Source organism: Papio anubis, chromosome 4 (assembly GCF_008728515.1).
Source record: "Papio anubis isolate 15944 chromosome 4, Panubis1.0, whole genome shotgun sequence".
NCBI lineage: Eukaryota > Metazoa > Chordata > Mammalia > Primates > Cercopithecidae > Papio > Papio anubis.
Window position 1 is genome coordinate 177,881,314 of NC_044979.1, and position 21,254 is coordinate 177,902,567.

General features: G+C 51.1%; 1 protein-coding gene and 1 long non-coding RNA gene across 7 annotated transcripts in view; one reads left to right on the plus strand and one right to left on the minus strand.

Annotated features, from left to right (window-relative positions):
• UBASH3A (ubiquitin associated and SH3 domain containing A) overlaps positions 1–15,994 on the plus strand; it is a 49,124-nt gene extending 33,130 nt beyond the window's left edge. For 2 of the 6 annotated variants that reach the window (XM_031665767.1, XM_021935475.2), the window contains exons 9-13: positions 1,784–1,906; positions 3,722–3,814; positions 8,428–8,572; positions 9,132–9,396; positions 9,528–10,284. In XM_031665767.1, the coding sequence (XP_031521627.1) occupies positions 1,784–1,906; positions 3,722–3,814; positions 8,428–8,572; positions 9,132–9,396; positions 9,528–9,629 (728 nt within the window). In that variant the 3' untranslated portion in view covers positions 9,630–10,284. Of the gene's footprint in view, positions 1–1,783; positions 1,907–3,721; positions 3,815–8,427; positions 8,573–9,072; positions 9,397–9,527; positions 10,285–10,304; positions 10,415–13,120 lie in introns of those variants that run through there. The other 4 variants (XR_644437.3, XM_021935476.2, XM_021935477.2 and 1 more) reach the window with 4 other exon arrangements.
• Positions 15,995–16,362: 368 nt separating this feature from the next.
• Positions 16,363–21,046, minus strand: LOC110742759. Its single transcript, XR_002520795.2, has 2 exons — positions 20,939–21,046; positions 16,363–16,631 (listed from the first exon to the last, which is right to left on the minus strand). It is a non-coding gene; the product is annotated as an uncharacterized LOC110742759 (long non-coding RNA).
• Between the last annotated feature and the right edge of the window lie 208 nt (positions 21,047–21,254).

Below are 21,254 nucleotides of genomic sequence, written 5' to 3' on the forward strand. Positions count from 1 at the left end.
AACTTTCTTGGAATAAAACACTTTTTTTAGCTATTGAATTACTGAAGCTATAGATTGAACTGACACACCATGACCATGGTGGGGAAAATCAATACAAAACAATCAACACCAAAAATACTTACTGGACTTCATAGAAAAAGAAAAAATATTTGGTCATCTGGACAAAAGATCAAGTCACTTACAAGGGAAAATATTTTAAAGGCACTGGAAATCCCCAACTGAAAGGAAACTCCTGGCGGATCTTTTCCCAAGGTAGAGCGGCCCTTGATAAAGTAAAGAACGACATCTAGTTTGTCTGAGTTTTGTATATTACAAGGTTTAATAAATCACAATGAGGTATAGCCACATCCTCCTCCAAGGTGACCAACCTCAGGGGGCCCCTCACCTCACCCCATATTCCACACAGACTCTGCTCCCATTGGGACCTGACCTTGGCCCACATCCTTGTCATCTCCTGAGCTCTGCCCTCTGCCTCCAGAGTGATCACAACTACAGTGTCGATGACAGCAAAGTACCTAAATGGAGTGTGTTGACATTTTGGTGGGGATCACAGATGCCTTTGAGAATACAATAAAATTGATGGACTTTCTCTCTGATTTTAAAATTACCTTTCCCAACAGCTAATGCTGGCATTGAATAAACACCTCTAATTTCAAACAAGAGTCTCTGCCCGTGGAAATCCCAGGGAGGGAGTCTTCAGAAAACTCCTACATGAAACCTAAAACATAGGCATGAAAAATAGCCATTGCGCCCCGCTGACCCCTGCTGCCTCCCACTGTCCCCCACCCCCACTCTGAGTTTGTGCAAGGCAGTGGGCCAGGATGAAAGGGCCTGGCATATTCCTGGGTGCAAAGGGCAGGGGCTGCTATGTATGGCAGAGCAGGTCTCAGGAAGGTCAGTGTGGCTGCTGGAACCTACTAGTAGCCAGGAGGCTTGGGGTCCCTTTGGAGAATGTGAAGGCAAACCAGAATGCACTGGAGGGTGCAGTGTGTCGTGGTGCCCTGTGTGAGGATAATCAGTCACTCTGACATGAGACCAACCTCCCGACTTGTTGGCCACTCCCTCTCGCACCAGACGCTGGGGTATGGGTGTTACCTCACTGGCTCCTCACAATTGCTACTCTTTCCCTGTTTTTTACTGATAAGAGAGATGAAATCATTTGCTTCTGGTTGCGCAGTGAGGAGATGGTGATGCCAGGATTTGCCACCAGACTGTCAGATCTTAGAACTCAAGGTCAAACTCCACGTGAACCCTGACACCAGGCAACCTCTGGTGGGAGACAGTCCCAGTGAGCCCACCTGGCTTCCAGCCTGGCTTCAAGCAATTGACTAAAGAATGCACAACACAGGCATCTCCAGTTCGAGCACTCTGTCCCCTGAGCAAGAAGGATACGTTTAAAGCTAGGGGGATGGATCATTGATGGCAACTTCAGATACTTACTGAGTTATGCTAAACCAGTCATGGAGATACTTTATCAGGTTCTTTATCAGGAAAATGTAGGAGTGAATCTTCGTGGGGCATTTGGGGAGGACAAAGAGGGTTGCATAGTTCCCGGGGCTGAAACTTAAGTTTTCTGCATTTGAGAAAATGTTGTGTGCACAGCCGAGCAGCACTTTCTTCTCAAATTGAAGCCACGTTGCAGAGCATATTCAGAAATCACACAGTTGACAATAATTTCAATAATAACCTTGCTGTTAGAGTGGGTCTTGGTCTTGGGGGTTTTGTGGAACAAATCTGTACTAACTTGATGAAACTGAACATCTGATGCTTCTTTACACTTCAGGGAAATACTACAGGCCAGACCTGAACTTCCCGTGTAGTCTGCCCAGACGGAGTCGTGGGATCAAAGACTTTGAAAACGATCCCCCATTGTCATCGTGCGGCATTTTCCAGTCCAGAATTGCAGGTATGTTTGAGGGCTGTATAGTAGGAAAAGTAACAATAACAGCAACAATGATTACGGCTAACAGGTATCCAGCCTGAGCCCTAGTTACACACCCTTTCATACAGTGTTAGCTTTGTCTCCAGTCTGTTGAGGAGGCTGGGGCACAGAGAGGTTAAGCAACTTGCCCAAGGTCACACAGCAAGAAAGTGGCAGTGCAGAGGTTTGATCTAGGAATGGATGATTCAGGAAGTTGGGAGGAATGAAAGGCAGGCATAGAGAAAACGAGAGAGGGGAGGAAAAATCAACAACCACTGTATGCACCAAGGAGCTCACTTTACAATGGAAAACTACATCCTCTCATTGGTTTTATTTCAAAATCTGTCACTTTGGGCTTCTGTTTCATATCTGGCGGTTCTGCTTCTACGTGACTGAGTTTTTTTAAACAGAAGAGACCACTGAGTTCATCAGGTCTTCATTTCCTAAATTCAGAAAATGGAATCCAAAGAAACAAGTTACAGCAATGGTTAATTGCAGAGACCCCCATGGCCCACTCTCCCGGGCCCCCACCCAGTGGTGTGCTCAGAAATGTTTAGCCACCTGCTCTGGGCAGGGTGGGAAGCCCGAGCAATAGAGTTATAGAGTCCTAGAGTTATAGTTATAGCACTTGCCAAGTGCAGTGGTGAGAATACTGCACTCCCTGACAGCTGATTCCAGGCTCCCACTGTGAGGTGCCAGGACGATGAGTCGGGAGGAGATGGTGGTCCCAGGCCTCTGTCCCTGGCTCGTAGGTGACATCTTTTGTCTTCCTCTCCTCTTCTCTGTGTGTTTCTGTGCACAGATTTCCCCTTTTTAGAAGGACACTGTCATACTGGATTAGAACCCACCCTAATTCAATTGATTGAGGTGCACACCCTTATTTTAACTTATCACTCTGTAAAAATCCTGTTTCTAAATGAGTCACATTCTAAGGCACCAAGGGAGAGGACTCTAACATGTTTTTCAGGGGAGGGGACACAGCTGAGCCCAGAAGAGCCTCCACTGGAACCTCGCTCACCAGCTTTGGGGCTGTGCAGTTTTTCTGCCGTAGGGACTCCCATATTTCCCTGAGAGCAGGGCTTCCAATATCACAGGGGGAAAGGCGATGTACAGGCTTGTCCTTCCACGAGCCGCAGTGGGTCTTGAGTTTTCTCAAATGACCACACATGTGAAGCCCGGCCCATTTCTGAACTCACAGTGGTGCAGATCCAAAGCCCAGGCCCACAGGGCTGCTTCTCTGCTGAGGGTCTTAAGGCCTGAAGTCAAGGTCTCTGCTGGACTGAATTTCCATTGGGAGCTCAAGTCTCCTTCCAGACTCATTCTGCTGTTGGCCAAATTCAGATCCTTGCAGTGGGAGGACTGAGGTCTGTTCCTTGCTGGCTATTAGCTGGGGGCTGCTCCCAGCTCTAGGTGCTGCCCACATTCCTTGCCATGCAGTCCCCTCCATCTTTGCAGCCAGCAATGGAGAATGTTTTGCTGAATCCTTCTCACTTCACAGTTCTCTTTTTTCCATGACTGGCTGGAGATAATCACTGCTTTTAATGGGCTCACCAACTTGGTCAGCCCCACCACCTTGGATCCCCTCCCTTCTGCCATAGGATGTAACTGTCCCAGGAGCAACAGATCATCTTGGTCACAGGTTCTGCCCATACTTGGGGGCTATGCAGGGTGTGTCACACCAGGGGGTGGAAACCAGGAGCCCTTTGAGGACCCTGCCTACCACAGGGAGCACATGGCTCATCTGCCATCAGAGGCTAGGATTATGAAGGGGCATTTTCTGCCTTTTTCACTATTTTCCAGGGGACGCGCTACTGGACAGTGGTATCAGAATCAGCTCTGTGTTCGCCTCCCCAGCCCTCCGCTGTGTGCAGACGGCCAAACTCATCCTGGAAGGTCAGTGAGAACCTCGGTGAGCTTCTCCTACTGCCTTGACCTTGTGGCTATTCTCCAAGGGGAGTGGGAAGGGAGTGGAAGTGGAATTGGATGACTGGCAATGAATGCCCACACCAAAGTCATCAGGCAGGTATGAGCCAGCCACCCAAGGATGCTGGCAGGCATGCTGAGTCCATGAGCGTGTCTGGAATACTAGGACCGTCAGACCAATAGGGGCTGGTGTAGCTGAATGCCAGGGCCTGTCCTCACACTGTTTCTCTTTGGCCTCTGTCAGCTAGACATTTTAAAAATACACCTGGAAAGGAGCATTCGAAAACCTTGAGAGCTGGAAACAGCTGCTATGGTTCCTTCTAAGTCTGAAATGCATGACCTTTCCCAGGGCAATGCACTGGGCCAGTGGAGCTGTCCAGCATCCTCAAGGGCTGATATGTGTCAGGAAGCCCTGGGCAGACCCTTCTGCAGCTCCTATCTACGGGAAGAAGAAAGTTTCTGCCCAGAGGAGAGCAGCCTGTCCCAGAGGCCTGAGCTCTGCCTTCAGCCTGAACCCTGTCCTGCTCCTCTTTGTCTGGGAAGAGGGATGAGATCTCGGTCCCCAGGCAGGGACTAGCTGTGGCCAGGAGCACGGGTGACATGGGAGAGGGCATGTGACCTCCATGGTGACAGGGGAGAGGGCAGAGCCCACAGACGCAGATGCAGCAGGAGGGCAAATGTCAGGGACAGGGCTTGCCTCGACTTTCTCAGAGACCTAGGAATTCGGGCCACCAGCAGAAAGTGGGGGCAGGGACTGTGGGAAGTTTGGAGTGTGCTAAAAGTATGAATGGCTGTCAGGGAGAGAGGGCCCAGGTCCTGGGAGATGCAGGGTGACCGCTGGGCAGCACTCAGAGCCCACCCACAGTTTGTGAGCATGAGCTTAAATGGAGATGCGTTAGCCAGACTAGGGGGTCTCTTCCAGCTTAGACCGGGAGTGGGTGGAGAGTGGGATGCAGCTAAGAGTGGGGTTGAGCTGTGAGTACAGTGGAGCCAGAGGGGACGGGAAGACTTGAGGGCATAGTGAGGGGGTGACCGTGCCCAAGGACTTCCAACTGGGTCAGCTAGGAGGCCGAGCACGGGGGAGGTGAGTGCAGGAGAAAGGAGGTGATCCAAGTGAGGGTCAAGATCCACGAGGGGGGCTGTTTGGAGACAGCAGAGTTTGGCACTGCACCATGGCAGGGCTGCCGTAGCTGGAATGACAAGTCCCAGGTGGAAGGAATGGGTGCTCAAGGCAGAGAGGAAGCCGTGTCCTGCAGGAAAGGGGCAGGAATGGAGGGGCCATGGAGGAGCCATCCCGCAGATGGTGGTCTTGCTAGGGCTTGCACATGGGGCCACATCAGAGCTAGGGCCACAACTGGTAGGAGCTGTTGGGACAGTAGTGCATCCATCACACACGTGTGCATTGCCATGTCCTCAGATCCCCTCTACCCCATCAGAGAGGCTCCCTCAAAGCACCTTCAAATCCAGGTGCCCAGGAAGCCCCGGCCAGGAGCAGACCTGACTCCACCCACAGAGCCTCTCAGGCTCATCATTCCTGTCCTGTGCTCTCCTGAACCTTCCATCCCATAATCCAGTTCTAGTTTCATGAGGCACAGAAATCCATTTTATCAGCATGGAGCATCCATGATCCACCTTCCACGCACTTAAAAATGTCGAGACACTTTCTGCCCACCTCAGTCTTGCAGCTTCATCCTTTCATTTCCCTCCCAATTGTGGCACAGGACCCCAGCCCCCTGCACAGCATCTCAGGTCACAAGACAGAAATGCAGATTTATTTCACTTTGCCTTGGAGGTTCCCATGTTAATTGCTTCGCCTCCCCTCTGGGCTCTCAATGAGCCCGATGAAGACCAAAGAACAATATCAGCTTATTTGACCAAACCACGAAAGGACTCAGGAATCCCCAAAGGCCTGACGGCAGTGTAGCCAGAGGCCAGAGGCAGCTCCACCAGGGCAAGCAAGGCTTCCACAATCCTTGTCCCTCCTCACAACGCTTGCATGCACATACGCATACCACACACCACACACACCACACACACACCACATGCCACACACACACCACACACACCACATGCCATACACACACACCACACACACCACACGCCACACACACCACACGCCATACACACACACCACACACACCACACACACACCACATGCCATAATAATACACACCAATAACACACCACACTACACATACCACATTACACACACACACCAATAACCACATAATACACCATGACATCAATAACCACATGCCATAATAATAATAATAATTCAATATCAATAACTACACTACCAATATTCACATTACACACACACACACCAATAACCACACACTAATAATAACTAATAACAACTCAATAATACTGTAATAATCAATAACTACATCAATAACCACATAATAACCAATACCACACATCACACCACACACACCACATACACACCACATACACACACACCACACACCACACACACCACATGCCATACACACACACCACACACACCACACACCACACACACACACAACACACACACCACATGCCATACACACACACCACACACACCCACACGCCATACACACACAACACACACACCACACACACACCACATGCCATACACACACACCACACACACCACATACACACACCACACGCCACACATACCACATGCCATACACACACACCACACTACACACACACACCAATAATAATAACCCTCCTTACATGCCATACACACTACTAATACAATAATAATCTCACATACACACCACACGCCACACATACCACAAGCCATACACACACCACAAGCCATACACACACCACACACACCACATGCCACACACACACACCTCACACACACACCACATGCCACACACACACCACACTACACACACACCACTTGCCACACACACGCACCACACACACCACATACACACTCACACACACACCACACACACCACACACACACACGCTTACACACACAGTTCACATGCTATACACAGCACACCCACACACACCTGCATGGCTATACATGTACTACACACCCATGCTTAGTACACACACCATTACTAATAATTCACATGCCACACACACATCTACACACACCACATGCTACACACATTGCCACCCACACGCCACACACACACTACACACACCACACGCCACACACACGCACCCACACACACCACACGCCACACACGCACCACACACACCACACACCACACACACACCACACGCCACACACACACCACATGCCATACACACGCACCACACACACACCACATGCCATACAGCCAGCTAACTACATTTACATTAATAATAATTCAGCACACATCACACACCACACCACACACAAACTTGCCTACTACACACACACACACCACATGCACATCGCATTATACCACACACACCACTTACACACACATCAACACAGGCGCACAACACACACACATACACACCACAGATACCACACACGCACACACCACACACACACCACATACACACCACAGATACCACACCACACACACATCACACACACACTACACACACCACACACACCCAGCAAACACACATACCACACCACACACATCACACCACACACACACACATACTACACACACTTCACGAACACAGTGCCCCACACACACACCACACACACCCACACACCACACACACCACACACACACCACACACACACACGCACACACCACACACTGGAGGGAGGAGTCAGGGAGGACTCGGGGGCCTGGTTGAGGAAGGAGGACTCAGGGGCCTAGTTGATGGGGAAGGACTCGGGGGCCTGGTTGATGGGGGAAGACTCAGGGCCCTGGTTGATGTGGGAGGACTAGGGTATCTGGTTGATGGGGGAGGACTCAGGGGCCTGATTAACTTGCTTTAACTCTCTTTTCTAAGCATGCTTGATGAAAGAGCGCCTTCCATGGACCTAAATCACATTTGAGGAACTAATTTTATGCCCAGCATTTGAGTTCCCAGTGAAAACATTCAGGTCCTTTTTTCCACTCAAAAAGAGGTGGCCTTACTTTATGGCTCTTCCTTTAATCAAAATATAGAATGCTCGGGAAGTGTGAGTTGCAGGGAGTCAGAATGTTCCAGAAGATGGCTCCTTCCATTGTTCACCTCTTGCCCAATCTGTGCAAGTGTTTATCAGGAAAGGGCCTCATGAGGCCAACATTCTTTGCGATGGGTCACATCTTGTCCATTGATCATTGGATCTGCCATGTTGGAGGATGCGGGTGGTGGGCTGGTTTCACGGGTGCTCAGGTGAGCCCCAGCATGAGCCTGCTGCCTGGGACACTCACCAGCTCTTGGGAGACTCTGGTCCTTCCTGGCACACAGGGGGCCATCACTCCTCTGATACCTTCCCACTGCTCATCAGTTTTGACCTCAGAAATAGCATGGCTATTCCTAATCACAGAACGGTATTTGCCAAGAAGAAAATCACACTGTTTAAAAGGTATGATTTAGACTTGTGTGTGACGGTCTGAGATCTAAAAGGAGACTTATTTATGCAGAGTCAGGGTGGATGTTGAGGATGATAAACACTTGTATTCTGTTGAGTCCAGAACTCAAACTGGAGAAAAAAATCAAGATACGAGTGGAACCTGGAATCTTTGAATGGACAAAATGGGAAGCTGGGAAAACCACCCCAACCCTCATGAGCCTGGAAGAGCTGAAAGAGGCAAATTTCAACATCGACACTGATTACAGGTATGCTGTTCGAAAGTTCTCTGCCACTGGGGCTTTTCCAGTTCTTATTAAGGAAAAATTTCATGACACTGTTAAAGTGGTAAGAAAGACTTTATTCAAGAGGGACTGCTGCAGTGGGGTTTTGCAGCAGGGAAGAGAGGTGGGGCTCAACTCCGAATACAAGGAAAAGTGGGGAGTTATAGCCACAGAGCAGGGTGGGAGTTGGTGGATGGCAAATTCCTGAGAAGGTGGGTCATTCTTGCTAAACTAACCTAAACGGGGACTCTTGCTAAAAGCAGGCCGAGGTGATCAGACATCACCTGGTGGGGGTGGTAGAGGACAAGGAACTTGATCAGATTTCGAGGGTAAGAGGTTCTTGCTAAATTCACTCTGCAAGAACAGACACAGAAGCCCAAGGGTCAAGACCTCATCGAGAAGAAGGTTCAGAAGAGCTGGACTGGAGTTTGGTCAAGGAGAGAGTCTTTGTCATTCTCCACCCATGTCTGACTCTGCCATTGCAGAGCCCTCCTGGTGTTGAGTAAGAATGTGTGCTGGAGATTGACTGTCAGTGCTTTGCCAGTTTCCAGCACAAAACTGGAGCCTCCCTGTTGACCACGAGCCTGCCTGGAGGCAGAGCCATCCCGGAAGAACGTTCTCCTTCCCCAGCTAACTGCAGCCGCGCCCTCCTAATCCCTACCAAAGGGCCAGGGCAGCAGCCTCTCCATCTCCTCTTTCCAGACCCGCATTTCCCCTGTCTGCCCTCATGCCGGCCGAGAGCTACCAGGAGTATGTGGACAGGTGCACGGCGAGCGTGGTGCAAATCGTCAACACCTGCCCGCAGGACAGTAAGTGCCTCACCATCCTCTGTATGAACGGCCCCTGGGGCTTGGGGAATTATCTCTGAGATGGAAATCGGCCAATTTTTGGAACCGATGAATGCCCCCACTTCCCCTGCCCCCCACCCCCCATTCTCCAGCAACAAAGTGTTCATCGCCGCTGCTACTGCTGCAGTAACCACGTGCATAGACACGCACTCCCCTGCCGCCCAGGCCCTGAGACCCCCCAGTCCTGGTACTGAGTGCTGATGGGACCCAGGCCAGCAGGGTCAGCACAAACCACCCGTGTCCAAGGGATTCGAGGCAGCTTCCTGGGAAACAAAAGAGACAGAGAGAAAGAACAACCAACTTCCAGGTGGAGCCCCCTTCCCTGACCATCACACGGGTCTCCTAACCCTCCCGTATTGCTTTGTCCTGGATGAAGCACATGCAGAAGCGCGGGCTTCCCACACCTTCCCCCGAGCTGGCAGGGACACGCGCGTCACCTGAGCGAGGCCCACTCGGCCTGTGGTCCCAGGTGTTCTTATCTAAAGCAGGGGTCGTAGCAGGCTTGTGTGATAAAACCACCGGCTGACCTTTCTCAAGTGAATCAGGTCTGGCCTGGGCGGCAGCCACCGCTACATCCCAGTCTGTGGCTGACAGGACCGAGGCAGCTGGCCACCACGGGGGTGGCTCAGCTCACTTCCTAGGCCTCCCTGAGGCTGGCGGGCAGCTGCTGAGTACAGGGGAATCCACGAGCGAGGGTGGGATGCAGGCTTCACTAAGCGGTTACCAGCCACACTACTTCTAGCCCGGGGGTCTCGCCAGGCTTCGGGGCACTCTGAGGTAGCTCTGCCCCCACCAGTTTGGGGACCCTGGTCTAACAAAAGGTGCTCTCTGGGGCTGCTTTGACCTGGAGGTGTTCTTGTTTCACACAGCGGGCGTCATCCTCATCGTGAGTCACGGCTCCGCGCTGGACTCCTGCACGCGGCCACTGCTCGGGCTGCCACCCCGGGAATGTGGGGATTTTGCCCAGTTCGTGAGAAAGGTACGTGCCCACTCTTGGCTCTTCGGGCTGCAAAGTCAGGCACCCAGAAGACACAGGTTTATCACATCCACTTCTCAGAACGAAAACAAGTGTCCGGCTGGCCCAGGGCCGCCAGGATCCACGTGCCCCTGGAGACTGTGCCCACCTGCTCTTGTGTGAAGGGCGACTTCGGGCCGGGGCTGGTGGATAGGTCAGTCATCCTCATCATCATTGGTCACTTGCCAATTTTTTACCAGTCAGCTCACGCCATAACCCCTTGCAGCTCTCGTAGAAAAATGGACAGTCTGCCGGACGTGGTGGCTCACGCCTGTAATCCCAGCACTTTGGGAGGCCAAGATGGGCAGATCATGAAGTCAGGAGATCAAGACCATCCCGGCTAACATGGTGAAACCCGGTCTCTACCAAAAATACAAAAATTAGCTGGGCGTGGTGGCGGGTGCCGGGCGTGGTGGCGGGTGCCTATAGTCCCAGCTACTCGGGAGGCTGAGACAGGAGAAAGGCGTGAACCCGGGAGGCGGAGCTTGCAGTGAGCCGAGATCACACCCCTGCACTCCAGGCTGGGCCACAGAGCGAGACTCCGTCCCAAAAAAAAAAGAAAGAAAAGCAGACAGTTCAGGAGGAGTCAGCAGTTTGGATGAGGAGGGAAGAAACGACAGTAGTACTCACTTCTGGCCTCTTCTGGGGACCTGGGGCAGGGTGGCTGGTGGATGAAGAGGAGCCCCTTGATCCTCTTGCCCTTGGAGTCACCCAGCACGGAACAAGCTTGAGCTAGTTGTAGCTGTCAGAGTGCTCAGGTGCTGGCAAGGGCCTTGTGAATGACAAACAGAGGATAACGCACAAGTGGCATCTTGAACAACCTTGATTATCACCCAGCAAAGCGAGAGGGTGACATCCAGTCCATGGGTGAATTGAGGCAGGCAGACTCAGGAGTGTAGATCCCGCCCCAGGCCCAGCCCTTCCCTGCAGATCTACTCAAGGCTGGACTCCCCATGATAATGAGTCCATTGGTCAGTGCTCAGGCAGCACGTGCAGCACGGACAATGCCTGGCATCGGAGGGGCTTGAGGCCCTGACCTGGCTTCTCCACACAGCACTGCCACAGGACCACACTGGCCACAGCTTGTTCACCATAAGTTGTGGGCAAGAGAGGGTGTTGCTGAGTCCCCCCAAGCGGTCGGGGGCTTCAGAGGAGCCCAACTCCCAGGCCCAGTTCAGTGACGCCAGCCAGGCGCCTGCAGGAAGGCTTAGCTCTCTAGCTGCACCTGCCTCAGCAGCTGGATGAGAGCTTACGCACACGAGGAGCATGCCTGCCACGGGTCATTGTCACTCAGCAAGTTGGCATCAGACACCCGAATCCCCCTTTCTTGCTCCATTTTCCTCTGCACCTGAGTAGAAACAGGCTTCCCCGGCAAAATGTCTCCAGGGTGGTGTGTCCCAATTATGATCCAGACGTTTCCAAACGCTCTGGGTTCCTGAGCCACCAGGTGAGCATTGTCCAAACAGGGCTGCTCAACGCCCCCAGGTCACACTGGTAGAGGTCTGCATGGATTTTCCTGGGGACTGTCCGGGCAGCCCCGGCACCACCTGCCCCCAAAGTGCTGCTTTTGCTTCTTTCTGCAAATGGGTCTCCCACACACGTGCTCTGGTGCATCCCTCCTGTCCCTGCCCGCCTTCCCACAGCCCCATATACACATACCAAGCCCCCAGCCCCAGGCGCTCCTGGGGGTCCCTGTAACCAAGGGTGGCAGCACGGCACACGGCAGCTGCTGACAATTCCCCAAATCCATGAGCCTTTGTGGCCAAAGCTCCACCGGCTCCTTGGACCCTTCACCCCCTTCCATAGATGCCAATCCGGAACTTCCAAGCTCCTAGACTTTCTTATGCTGATCACGTGGTGTCCACCCTGCCCCCACCCCAAAATAAGCTGGACTTGCTCATGCGTATCAGAAAATGCAAAGGGGGCTCTGCCAAAAGATAGGTCCCCATATCAGGGCAGCTGGAAAGGGAGCACTCAGGACCCTCCCCGGCCAGCCCATCACCGCCCCCTGCCCACAGCCTCTACAAGCACGAGGAGAGAATCGCCCCAGAGTCAACACCAGCCTCGCTCGGATCCCCCTGCCCGTTGGCATTTTCATCGGCCTGAGGAATTTCTAGACATTAGAAAGAGGACGGAAAAAAAGAAAAGCAAAAGACAAATAAAAGGCTTCACCACAAAGCTTTGTTCTCACACATGCATTTCACAGATGAAGGGATGGAGGTTGAAAGGTTCACTTTGTGCTTTTCTTTTGGGTCTGAAAACTTAATGTCTGTGTCTTTTTGTGATGCTGAATGTGAGAACATAAATCACTCCTTAAGTGGTAGACAGCAATCTCCACCTCGGCCTGCAGACCTTTGTGGTGGGGGTCGTTCTGTGCATTGTAGGATGCACCACCTTGTAGGACCTCTGCCTGCTAGGTGTCGGCAGCACCTCCATCCTCAGTTGTGACAATCAGAAATGTCTCCAGAATTACCCAGTGTCCCCTGGCTAGGGGACATCCCCCATGGGGCACCGCCTGGGCAGATGTTGGTGCCATTTGATGGTGGCAGTGCCAGCCTGGGCAGTCACAGACCCTCCAAAATAGAGGAGCGCCTGACCATTGGCTTTGGAGATAGTCTGAAGTTGATGGACTTGTAAGATATTAACAAGTGATTTAAAACTCCGTTCTAGATCCCTTCCCTGGGCATGTGCTTCTGTGAAGAAAATAAAGAGGAAGGAAAATGGGAGTTGGTGAACCCACCAGTGAAGACCCTCACCCACGGGGCGAATGCAGCATTTAACTGGAGGAACTGGATCTCAAGCAACTGAGAGCCACGGTGATGTTCTCATAACCTCAGAGTGGAGAGGCAGAGACCACGTGCAGAGGCTGGGAGATGCTGCTCTTTCCAGAGGCGTCTTAGTCTCACCCAATGTGATTTGTAAAAGCACAAGACGCACTTTTATATTCCGGAATATTTCCCTCCAGCTTTCGCCTTTGTAACTCCCATCTGTGGACCCATCCTCCGCCAGCTCAGCTGTGGGAAGCACAGGGCAGATGGCTGGGTGAGGACGCCACCCTGCAGCATGTACACTGAGTGTCTGCAGCTGGGGACACAACTGCTCCGGACTCTAAATTCCAGGAATTAAAGACTCACCACACACAAAGGATCTAACCACTTCATTTTCCATGGTCTGATCATTAAATTCCCAATCGTTTTTTCTTTTTCTGCGTCCATCACTCTTTAGCCATATCCACATGGGCTAAAACAGGTGTAATAGTCAATAAAATGGGCCCAGAATACCGTCTACCAGCTCAAAACTGGGTTGCTGTTCAGTGCTGTCAACACTCATGTTACTATGTCTCTGTGGTTGCTGTAACCAATGACCACAAACCTGGTGGTCATGGAAAGAACACAAAATTCACACACACAACACACATGCACATACACACATGCACATATGCATACACACACAGGCACACACGTGCATGCACACACACAAATACATGCACATACACATGCGCACACAGATGCACACGCACACGCACGCATGCACACGTGCAGGTACACAAGCAAACACACACACACAAACACATGCATACATGCACGCATGCAGACACATACATGCACACGAGCACACACAAATGCACACACTCACACACGCGCACATGAAGGCATACACATGCAATGCAAACACATGCACACACAGGCACACACATGCTCACAGGCACACACACACACGCTTACTCTCCTACAGTTCCGGAGGTCGGAATTTTGTCAGCAGGCTACATTCCTTCTGGAGTCTCCAGGAGAGGATCCTTTCCTTGCTTTTTCTCGCTTTTAGAGGCCACCTGCACCCTCCCTCCTCAAGGACGGCGGCGTAGCAGCCTCCAAGCTCTCTCGATCTCTGCCTTCACAGCCACATCGCCTTCTGCCTCTGACTCTCCTGCCTCCCTCCTACAAAGGCCCTTGTGTTGACATCAGGCCCACCCAATAACCCAGGATCAATTCTCATCTCACGAGCCTTAACCACAGGTGCAAAGTTCCTTTTGCCACATAAAGTTGCATATTCCCTGGTCCCGGGGATTAGGACGTGAACATCTTTGAGGGTTATCCTGTAGCCTGCCATAACATACCCCAATCCTTCCAAGCACAGCAGAGCTGCTCCTACAAGGCCTCAGACATAGGGATTTGAGACACTCCCCTTGCAGGCCTTTTTTGCCTTCTCCTATTCTTGTTTCCAATCACGTACAGGAGAGAAGAGGACTTTGCCAGTGGGAGAAGTAGGCTCCCCCGATTTAACGGGGCCCCAAAAGCAGGGCCACCAGCAAAGTGGAGTCTTTCCATGATGGTGATGCTAAGGAAGCTGGTCCAGCAGGGGATGGGGTCTCCCCAGTGGGGAGTCTCATGCCCCAGCCCACAGGTCACGCCTGCTCCCACAGCCCACACGTGTGGTGCCTTGTGCTGCAGGCAGAGATCCTAGCATGGAGCAGTGACAGTCCATCGATCTTTCATCTTTTCTAGCCCCCTGATCCAATGCAGGTGTTATTTCATGATTGCAGTTCGGGGCTGTGGTAGTGACTCTGTGAGTGCCTTTTATAGTGTGAATGCAGAACCAGGGCAGGAAGGACCTGTGCTACACCCTCAGCCTCCCGCTGTGAGCACCCAGGCAAGCAGAGGGCAGCACACACAGGGAGCTCTTATAGAAATAAAGACGGTGAACACCCTGGGCTGTGATGGAACCAGCCCACATCGTGTAGGATGCACAGGAGGCCAGACCCAATAAAAGGTTCCTCGATGTTTTAGTCAATCAAACACGACCTCCTGAGAAAAAGACACATCTGTCTGCTCCTTGTTTTATTTCGCTAGTGATGCAGTTTTTCTGTGTCCGAACATAAAGAAGTTTGAAGCTGGCACAGCCACAGAGAGCAGAGCGTGCACCCCACTCACCATGGGAACTGGCAAACACTGCTGCAAGTCAGCCCCTCCAGGGCTCGCTGCTAAGAGGGCATATCATGTCCTCAGAATGAGGACTAAGAAGCTGCAGGTGACGTGGACCCATCGACAGGCCGCATGATTTTACAGCGGTGAGCCTGAGGCACAGAGACTGTGTCTGAGGTCACCATGTGCAGAGGACTGAACTGAGCTTTAACGCAGAGCCCCTGGATCCCAGTGGAATTCCTTCGGATGAAGCGCTGTTGTTGATGTTTATCTGCATTGAATAATTAATGTCTCATTTGCTGTTGGAAATTACTTCCTGCAATCTCCTGAATGTGTGTGCAGCCGCTGTCTGCCAGCGCGTGGGGGTTCTTCACGAAAAGTGACAGGTGTCCAGCTGTGTGAAAGGCCTTTGCAAGTCGCCACAGCAAACTCCCAGAATTATGATGTACTTACTCCTGTGCGGTTTCAAGTAAATGCCACTTTCAGTTGTCCAGTACCATTTTTTCCTAGGACTTAAGGCCACAAAAATAAATTAAGAAACACGCATGCACGTATGCCATCTTCCTGATGAAATCTTCAAACAAGGAAGTTCTCTAAGAAGTCATTAAAAAATTAATGATCTGGAAATGTCATGTTTCTCCTTCTCTCTCCAAAATGTATTTCTTTCAACCATTAACTCATTCTCTTTCATTGTGTCCCATAATGAGACAAAACTGTGTGAGGACAATAAACCACGCAATTTTCCAAAGAAGCTACGCACAAAAGCAATGTAAATCCTGAAGGAGAAATGCCTGCGAATGAGCTCACCGAAGCTCACTCTCCTGCCAGGTGTCTCCCTGGAGAGGCAGCCCGTTTATTTGAGTTAGTGATTTTAGAAGACGCTGCATTTTCTTTGCCTCCAGCTATCCTTAAACCATTTTGTTCTCCTTTTCAGGTACTAATAGCACTTATTACCTAGAAAATATAACCAGACTTTGAGGAAAGGCAAGGGGCCCTGTAAGTTATTTATTTTTTTGCTTCTCAGACTCTGGCCTGAGGACCAGGATTACGGGCATTGCCTGGGAGCGTGTTAGAAATGCAGGGCCTCAGGCGCCCCCATCTCCCATGTCAGCAGCTGTGTCTTAGCAGGATCCCCAGGGGGTTGCCTCACAGTCAGGGTGGAACAAATGTCCTGCCTGGTGTCCTGGTGAGTGGACCAGTAGGTGGCAGGTGAGGGCAAAGTTATTGGTCCTTCGACTCCAAACAAGAACTTGCAGCTTAGCCTGTGGAGAGAAAATAGCCCATTTGATGAAACACATCTGATGATGTAAAGGATTTTTGTACTTATTCCCACATATTTAGACGCGGCAGCATGCATACTCTTAAACCCGAACTTTAACATACTGTGACTTAGAGCCACAAACAGCAAAAGACAGTGCAGGAACCAGAGCTCTCCAGAGAAACAGCCAGTAGGAAACAGGACCCACATCCATATAGATACAAACATACAGATACAGGCTGGGAGAGGAAAGGAGAGAGGGGGATTGGCTCACACAGTTACAGAGGCTGAGAAGCCTCACCATCTGTAGGAGCCGTTGGCCTTCCGTCTGGAGGCCAGTAGGCTTGAGACCCAGAAAGAATCGGTGTTTTCATTCAAGTCCAATGGCAGGAAAAAGTCAATGCCTCAGTTCAAAGGCCGTCAGGCATGAGGAGTTTCCTCTTAGCCTTTTGTTCCATTCAGACCTTCAACTGATTGGATGAGGCCCACCCACCCTGGGGAGAGCCGTTCACTTGACAATCTCCTGATTCAAATGTTCATCTCATCCAGAAACCTCCTCATACACCCCCAGAGTGACGCTGGGTCAAACATCTTTGCGCCCTGCGGCCCAGTCAAATTCACGCACGCAATTAACCAACACATAGAAATTCACCACATAGAGCTTCACATTGGGTGTTTCTGTCCTGGTAATGTCCCCCCATTACCAAGAGCCTGGCATTTGTCCTTCTTTTCAGGGGGTTTCACAGCCCAGCAGCAGGCCCTCTCATAGAGCAGCAGTCCCCAGCCTTTTGGCACCAGGGACAAGTGTCATGGAAGACAATTTTTCCACAGACCGGGGTGGGGGTGGAGAATGGTTTTGAGATGATTCAAGTGCAATTTTATTGTGCACTTTATTTCTATTACATCGTAATATGTAATAAAATAATTACACAACTCACCATAATGTAGAATCAGTGGGAGCCCTGAGCTTGTTTCCCACAACTAGACAGTCCCATCTGGGGGTGATGGGCGACAGTAACAGGTCATCAGGCGTTAGATTCTCATAAGGAGCCTGCAACCCAGATCCCCCACATGCACGGTTCACACTCCTGTGAGACTAATTCCACCGCTGATCTCACAGGAAGCAGAGCTCAGGCAGTAATGACAGCAATGGGGAGTGACTGTAGATACAGACGAAGCTTCACTCACTCACCCACCCACTGCTCACCTCCTGCTGTGCGACCTGGTTCCCAACAAGGGTGTGGGGGCCTCTGTTACAGAGGACCCCTCCTGATCGCCCATGAGCCCACCCTGTTGTCTGCCCAACCACAGCCCAGGCTCCATCCACAGCCCACGCTCCATCCACAGCCCACGCTCCCGCCTCAGCCCACGCTCCATCCACAGCCACTGCTCGCCTCAGCCCGCAGCTCCATCCACAGCCCGCGCTCCATCCACAGCCCACACTTCTGCCTCAGCCCGCTCCCGCCTCAGCCCACCCTTCCTCCTCGCCCACGCTCCCTCCTCAGGCTCAGCACTGGGAAGAGTTCGTCCTTCCTCACCGCGGCCCCCGTGTGTGGAGTCCGCCCCTCAGTCACCCACTCAGCAGACGTTTCTGAGGGAATGCCTGGGTGCCATTAGCACGGCTGGGACGGCCGCAGTGGGTCAGATACAAGCTCACTCTGCATGAGCTTATATTTCATTGGAAGGTGTGGGCCGTGGACTCATAAGCCAGCGAGCACGTAACGACACCTCCTCTGCCAACACGTGAGGTGACGAGAAGACAGCAGAGAGGGCGACAGACGGGGACGCCGCTGGCGGGCGCCATCTTGCTGCGGAAAGCTGACGTCACCCCTTGCTGACCCTCTGAGGTCCTGGCGGATTATTCTCACATCTGCTGAGCTAGTCCTCTTGCTTTGCTTATTCTGTAAGAATAGTGAACTCCTGTTTTTACCACTGGAGTTAAGAGTTTCCTCAGTCTCGAGACCTCATAGGAAGCGCCAGGGTTGAAGTGAGATGAACAGGGAGCATCTTCTACCTGAGCATCCCTGGAGGCGACCTCGTGATCCACCTGCCTCGGCCTCCCGAAGTGCTGGGATTACAGGTATGAGCCACCGCACCTGGACACTGTATTGTTATTTACTCACATACATACCTTGCCATGATGTTGCAGGGATGCAACATGAGTTTACTGCTCCATGCTCCTTCCACCTAACCACCCCCACTCCTGCACAAGCCTGACTCCAAGCGCAGTGTTTGATCATAACCCCATTCCATAAGTTGTTCATATTAAAAGTGAATAAAATCTCCAGAGTTTAGTTGTGTATAATTCTATTTCAATAGTTGTTTTTATTGGAGTGGCAAAACTAATATAGCCTAGTTATTACACTCTTTATGATATTCATATAGCCTCTAATGTGTCAAAGTTTCTAATTCTGTGGGCACTCATTTTTATTGTATTTGCAAAAAGCAGTAAAATCCAGGAATGCAGTGTACTCTTGTTCCAGACCAAGCTGAGTGTTGGGCACCTGTTTCTTGCGGCCCAATAACAAGATGCAGATGAACTGGGAAGGAGAAGAGTTTTTATTTCTGGAACCAGTTACAGGGAGAAGGCCTGGAAATTATCACCAGACCAACTCAAAATTACACAGTTTTCCAGAGCTTGTATACCTTGTAAGCTCTGTGTCTACATGTAAGTGTGCGTTCATCTAAAGACATAAGTGATTAACTTATTTTAATCTATAACTAAGGTCTGAGTCCTGAAGACCTTCCTCTAGAGCCTCAGTAAATTTACTTAATCTAAATGGGTCCAGGTGCTGAGGTGATTAACTTTATCTTGCCTTCTGCTAAATCACGGAGGTCTGGGGAGTTCCTTCAGACCTCCAATAAACTTGTTTGTGGAAGCCAGGGGAGTTTTTTTAACCCCAATAAAACTTGTTTAATCCTAAATGGGTCCTGTTAAGAAATCTTTCATTATTTTGTCATGCTTTAAGGTCCAGGAAAGGCCTAGGCAAAACCCTTGGTGGCTTTTGTTACATTTCAGCTTTTGTATAAGGGCACTGGCTTTTTTAAGCTTTTAATATTTAACTTAACCACTCGGTCAGTACTAAAACAGTTGTTATGGAGGCCTGCATTAGTGAAACCCGGCCTGCCACACTCTGTTTTATATACTCTTAAAAATCCAAATTCTAGAAAATTGTTTTCAAATAAATCTATTTTATGCAGCAGGTGTGTTCAGGATTGCAAGTGGAGAAAATGAAACATGGATATAACCATGCAGCACCAGTAACTACCAGGTAGGGGCTTCCCACCTGGAGGTGTCAAACGAAGCATGTTCCCTGCACTCCCTCATGCAATTCTCAAGATCACAAAGCTAGCCAGCCGTGACGCTTATGCCTGAATCTGGCACCTGGAAGTTACCTGTCTTTGGACTGGACAACTGTTACACTGAGCCATGAAAGCTGGTGGTTCTCAAAGTGTGGCCCCTGGTCTAGCAGCACTTGTCCTCACTGGGAACTCTCTTTGAATTCATATGCTCAGGGGTGGATCAGAAATGTGGGATGAGGCCCGGCCATCTGTGATTGGACAAGCTCTCCAGGTAATTCTGATGCAGCTCAGGCTGAGAATCATTGCTCTTGGGGAAGTGGCTTTGTAGAGGAATGTCACTACAGAGTCAATACAAAGAATGGTCCTGGGAGGTTGGCGGTCAGGTGTTCGTGTCAGGTTTGCTCAAAGGCAAGACTCCTATGTGACAGGAAGATGATCCTGTGACTTTATAACTACAGATGTGTGTGTGTATGTATCTAGGTGTGTGTGTCTATGCCATCTGTATACACGTTTTTTTCTTCCTACAGTGTGATGAAGAATCACATTGCAGGATCTTCACAGAAATTCCCTCTTGTGATCTGAGGCTCTGCAGAGCAGTGGCCCCTCCCGAAAGCAGCCCCAGTTTTCCACTTCCCTCCTGGCCCCACCCCGATCATGGCTCCTGAGCATTTTGAGTTTTGCCCAGGGGCTCACTAAGAGCTCTGAGCAGGAAGTTCTCACTACAAAGATTCAGCTGTGGGAGAAAACCATGTCATTTCCCCAGGTGAGGTGGGGTGTGAGGGCAGGGCTGAAGTGCCACTGGGCTCACTGGGGAGCTGCAGAGACTATTGCTTGCCTTCCAGGAGCCCTTATGCTGTGCCAGCTTCCACAGGACTGTGGTGGAAATGTGGTCAAGGTGTTAGGAGCAGGCCACACGGGGATGGTTCATGCACTGAGGGAGAGGTGTGGAGCCTCTGCTTCCAATAGGACTCCCAGGGATGCTCACAATGGCAAATGGGCTGCTGTTACCTCCTAGCACTGGACTCTGGGTCACCCGCACGTGTAGGTCACTTCCTTGCTGGTCGGCAATGGGGCACAAGTCACCACGGTATGCGTTGCTCTTCAAACTCTCTTCAGTGATAGCACAGGAGGAAGTGCAGGCAGTGGGCAGGGCATGTTCAGTGACGGCTCAGGAGGAAGTGCAGGCAGTGGGCAGGGCATGTTCAGTGACGGCTCAGGAGGAAGTGCAGGCAGTGGGCAAGGTGTGGAGGTTCATGTGGTGCTTGGTCACTATGGCAACTAGAAATCATAGAGCCACAGTCACCAGCCCCCTAGGGCACCTGCC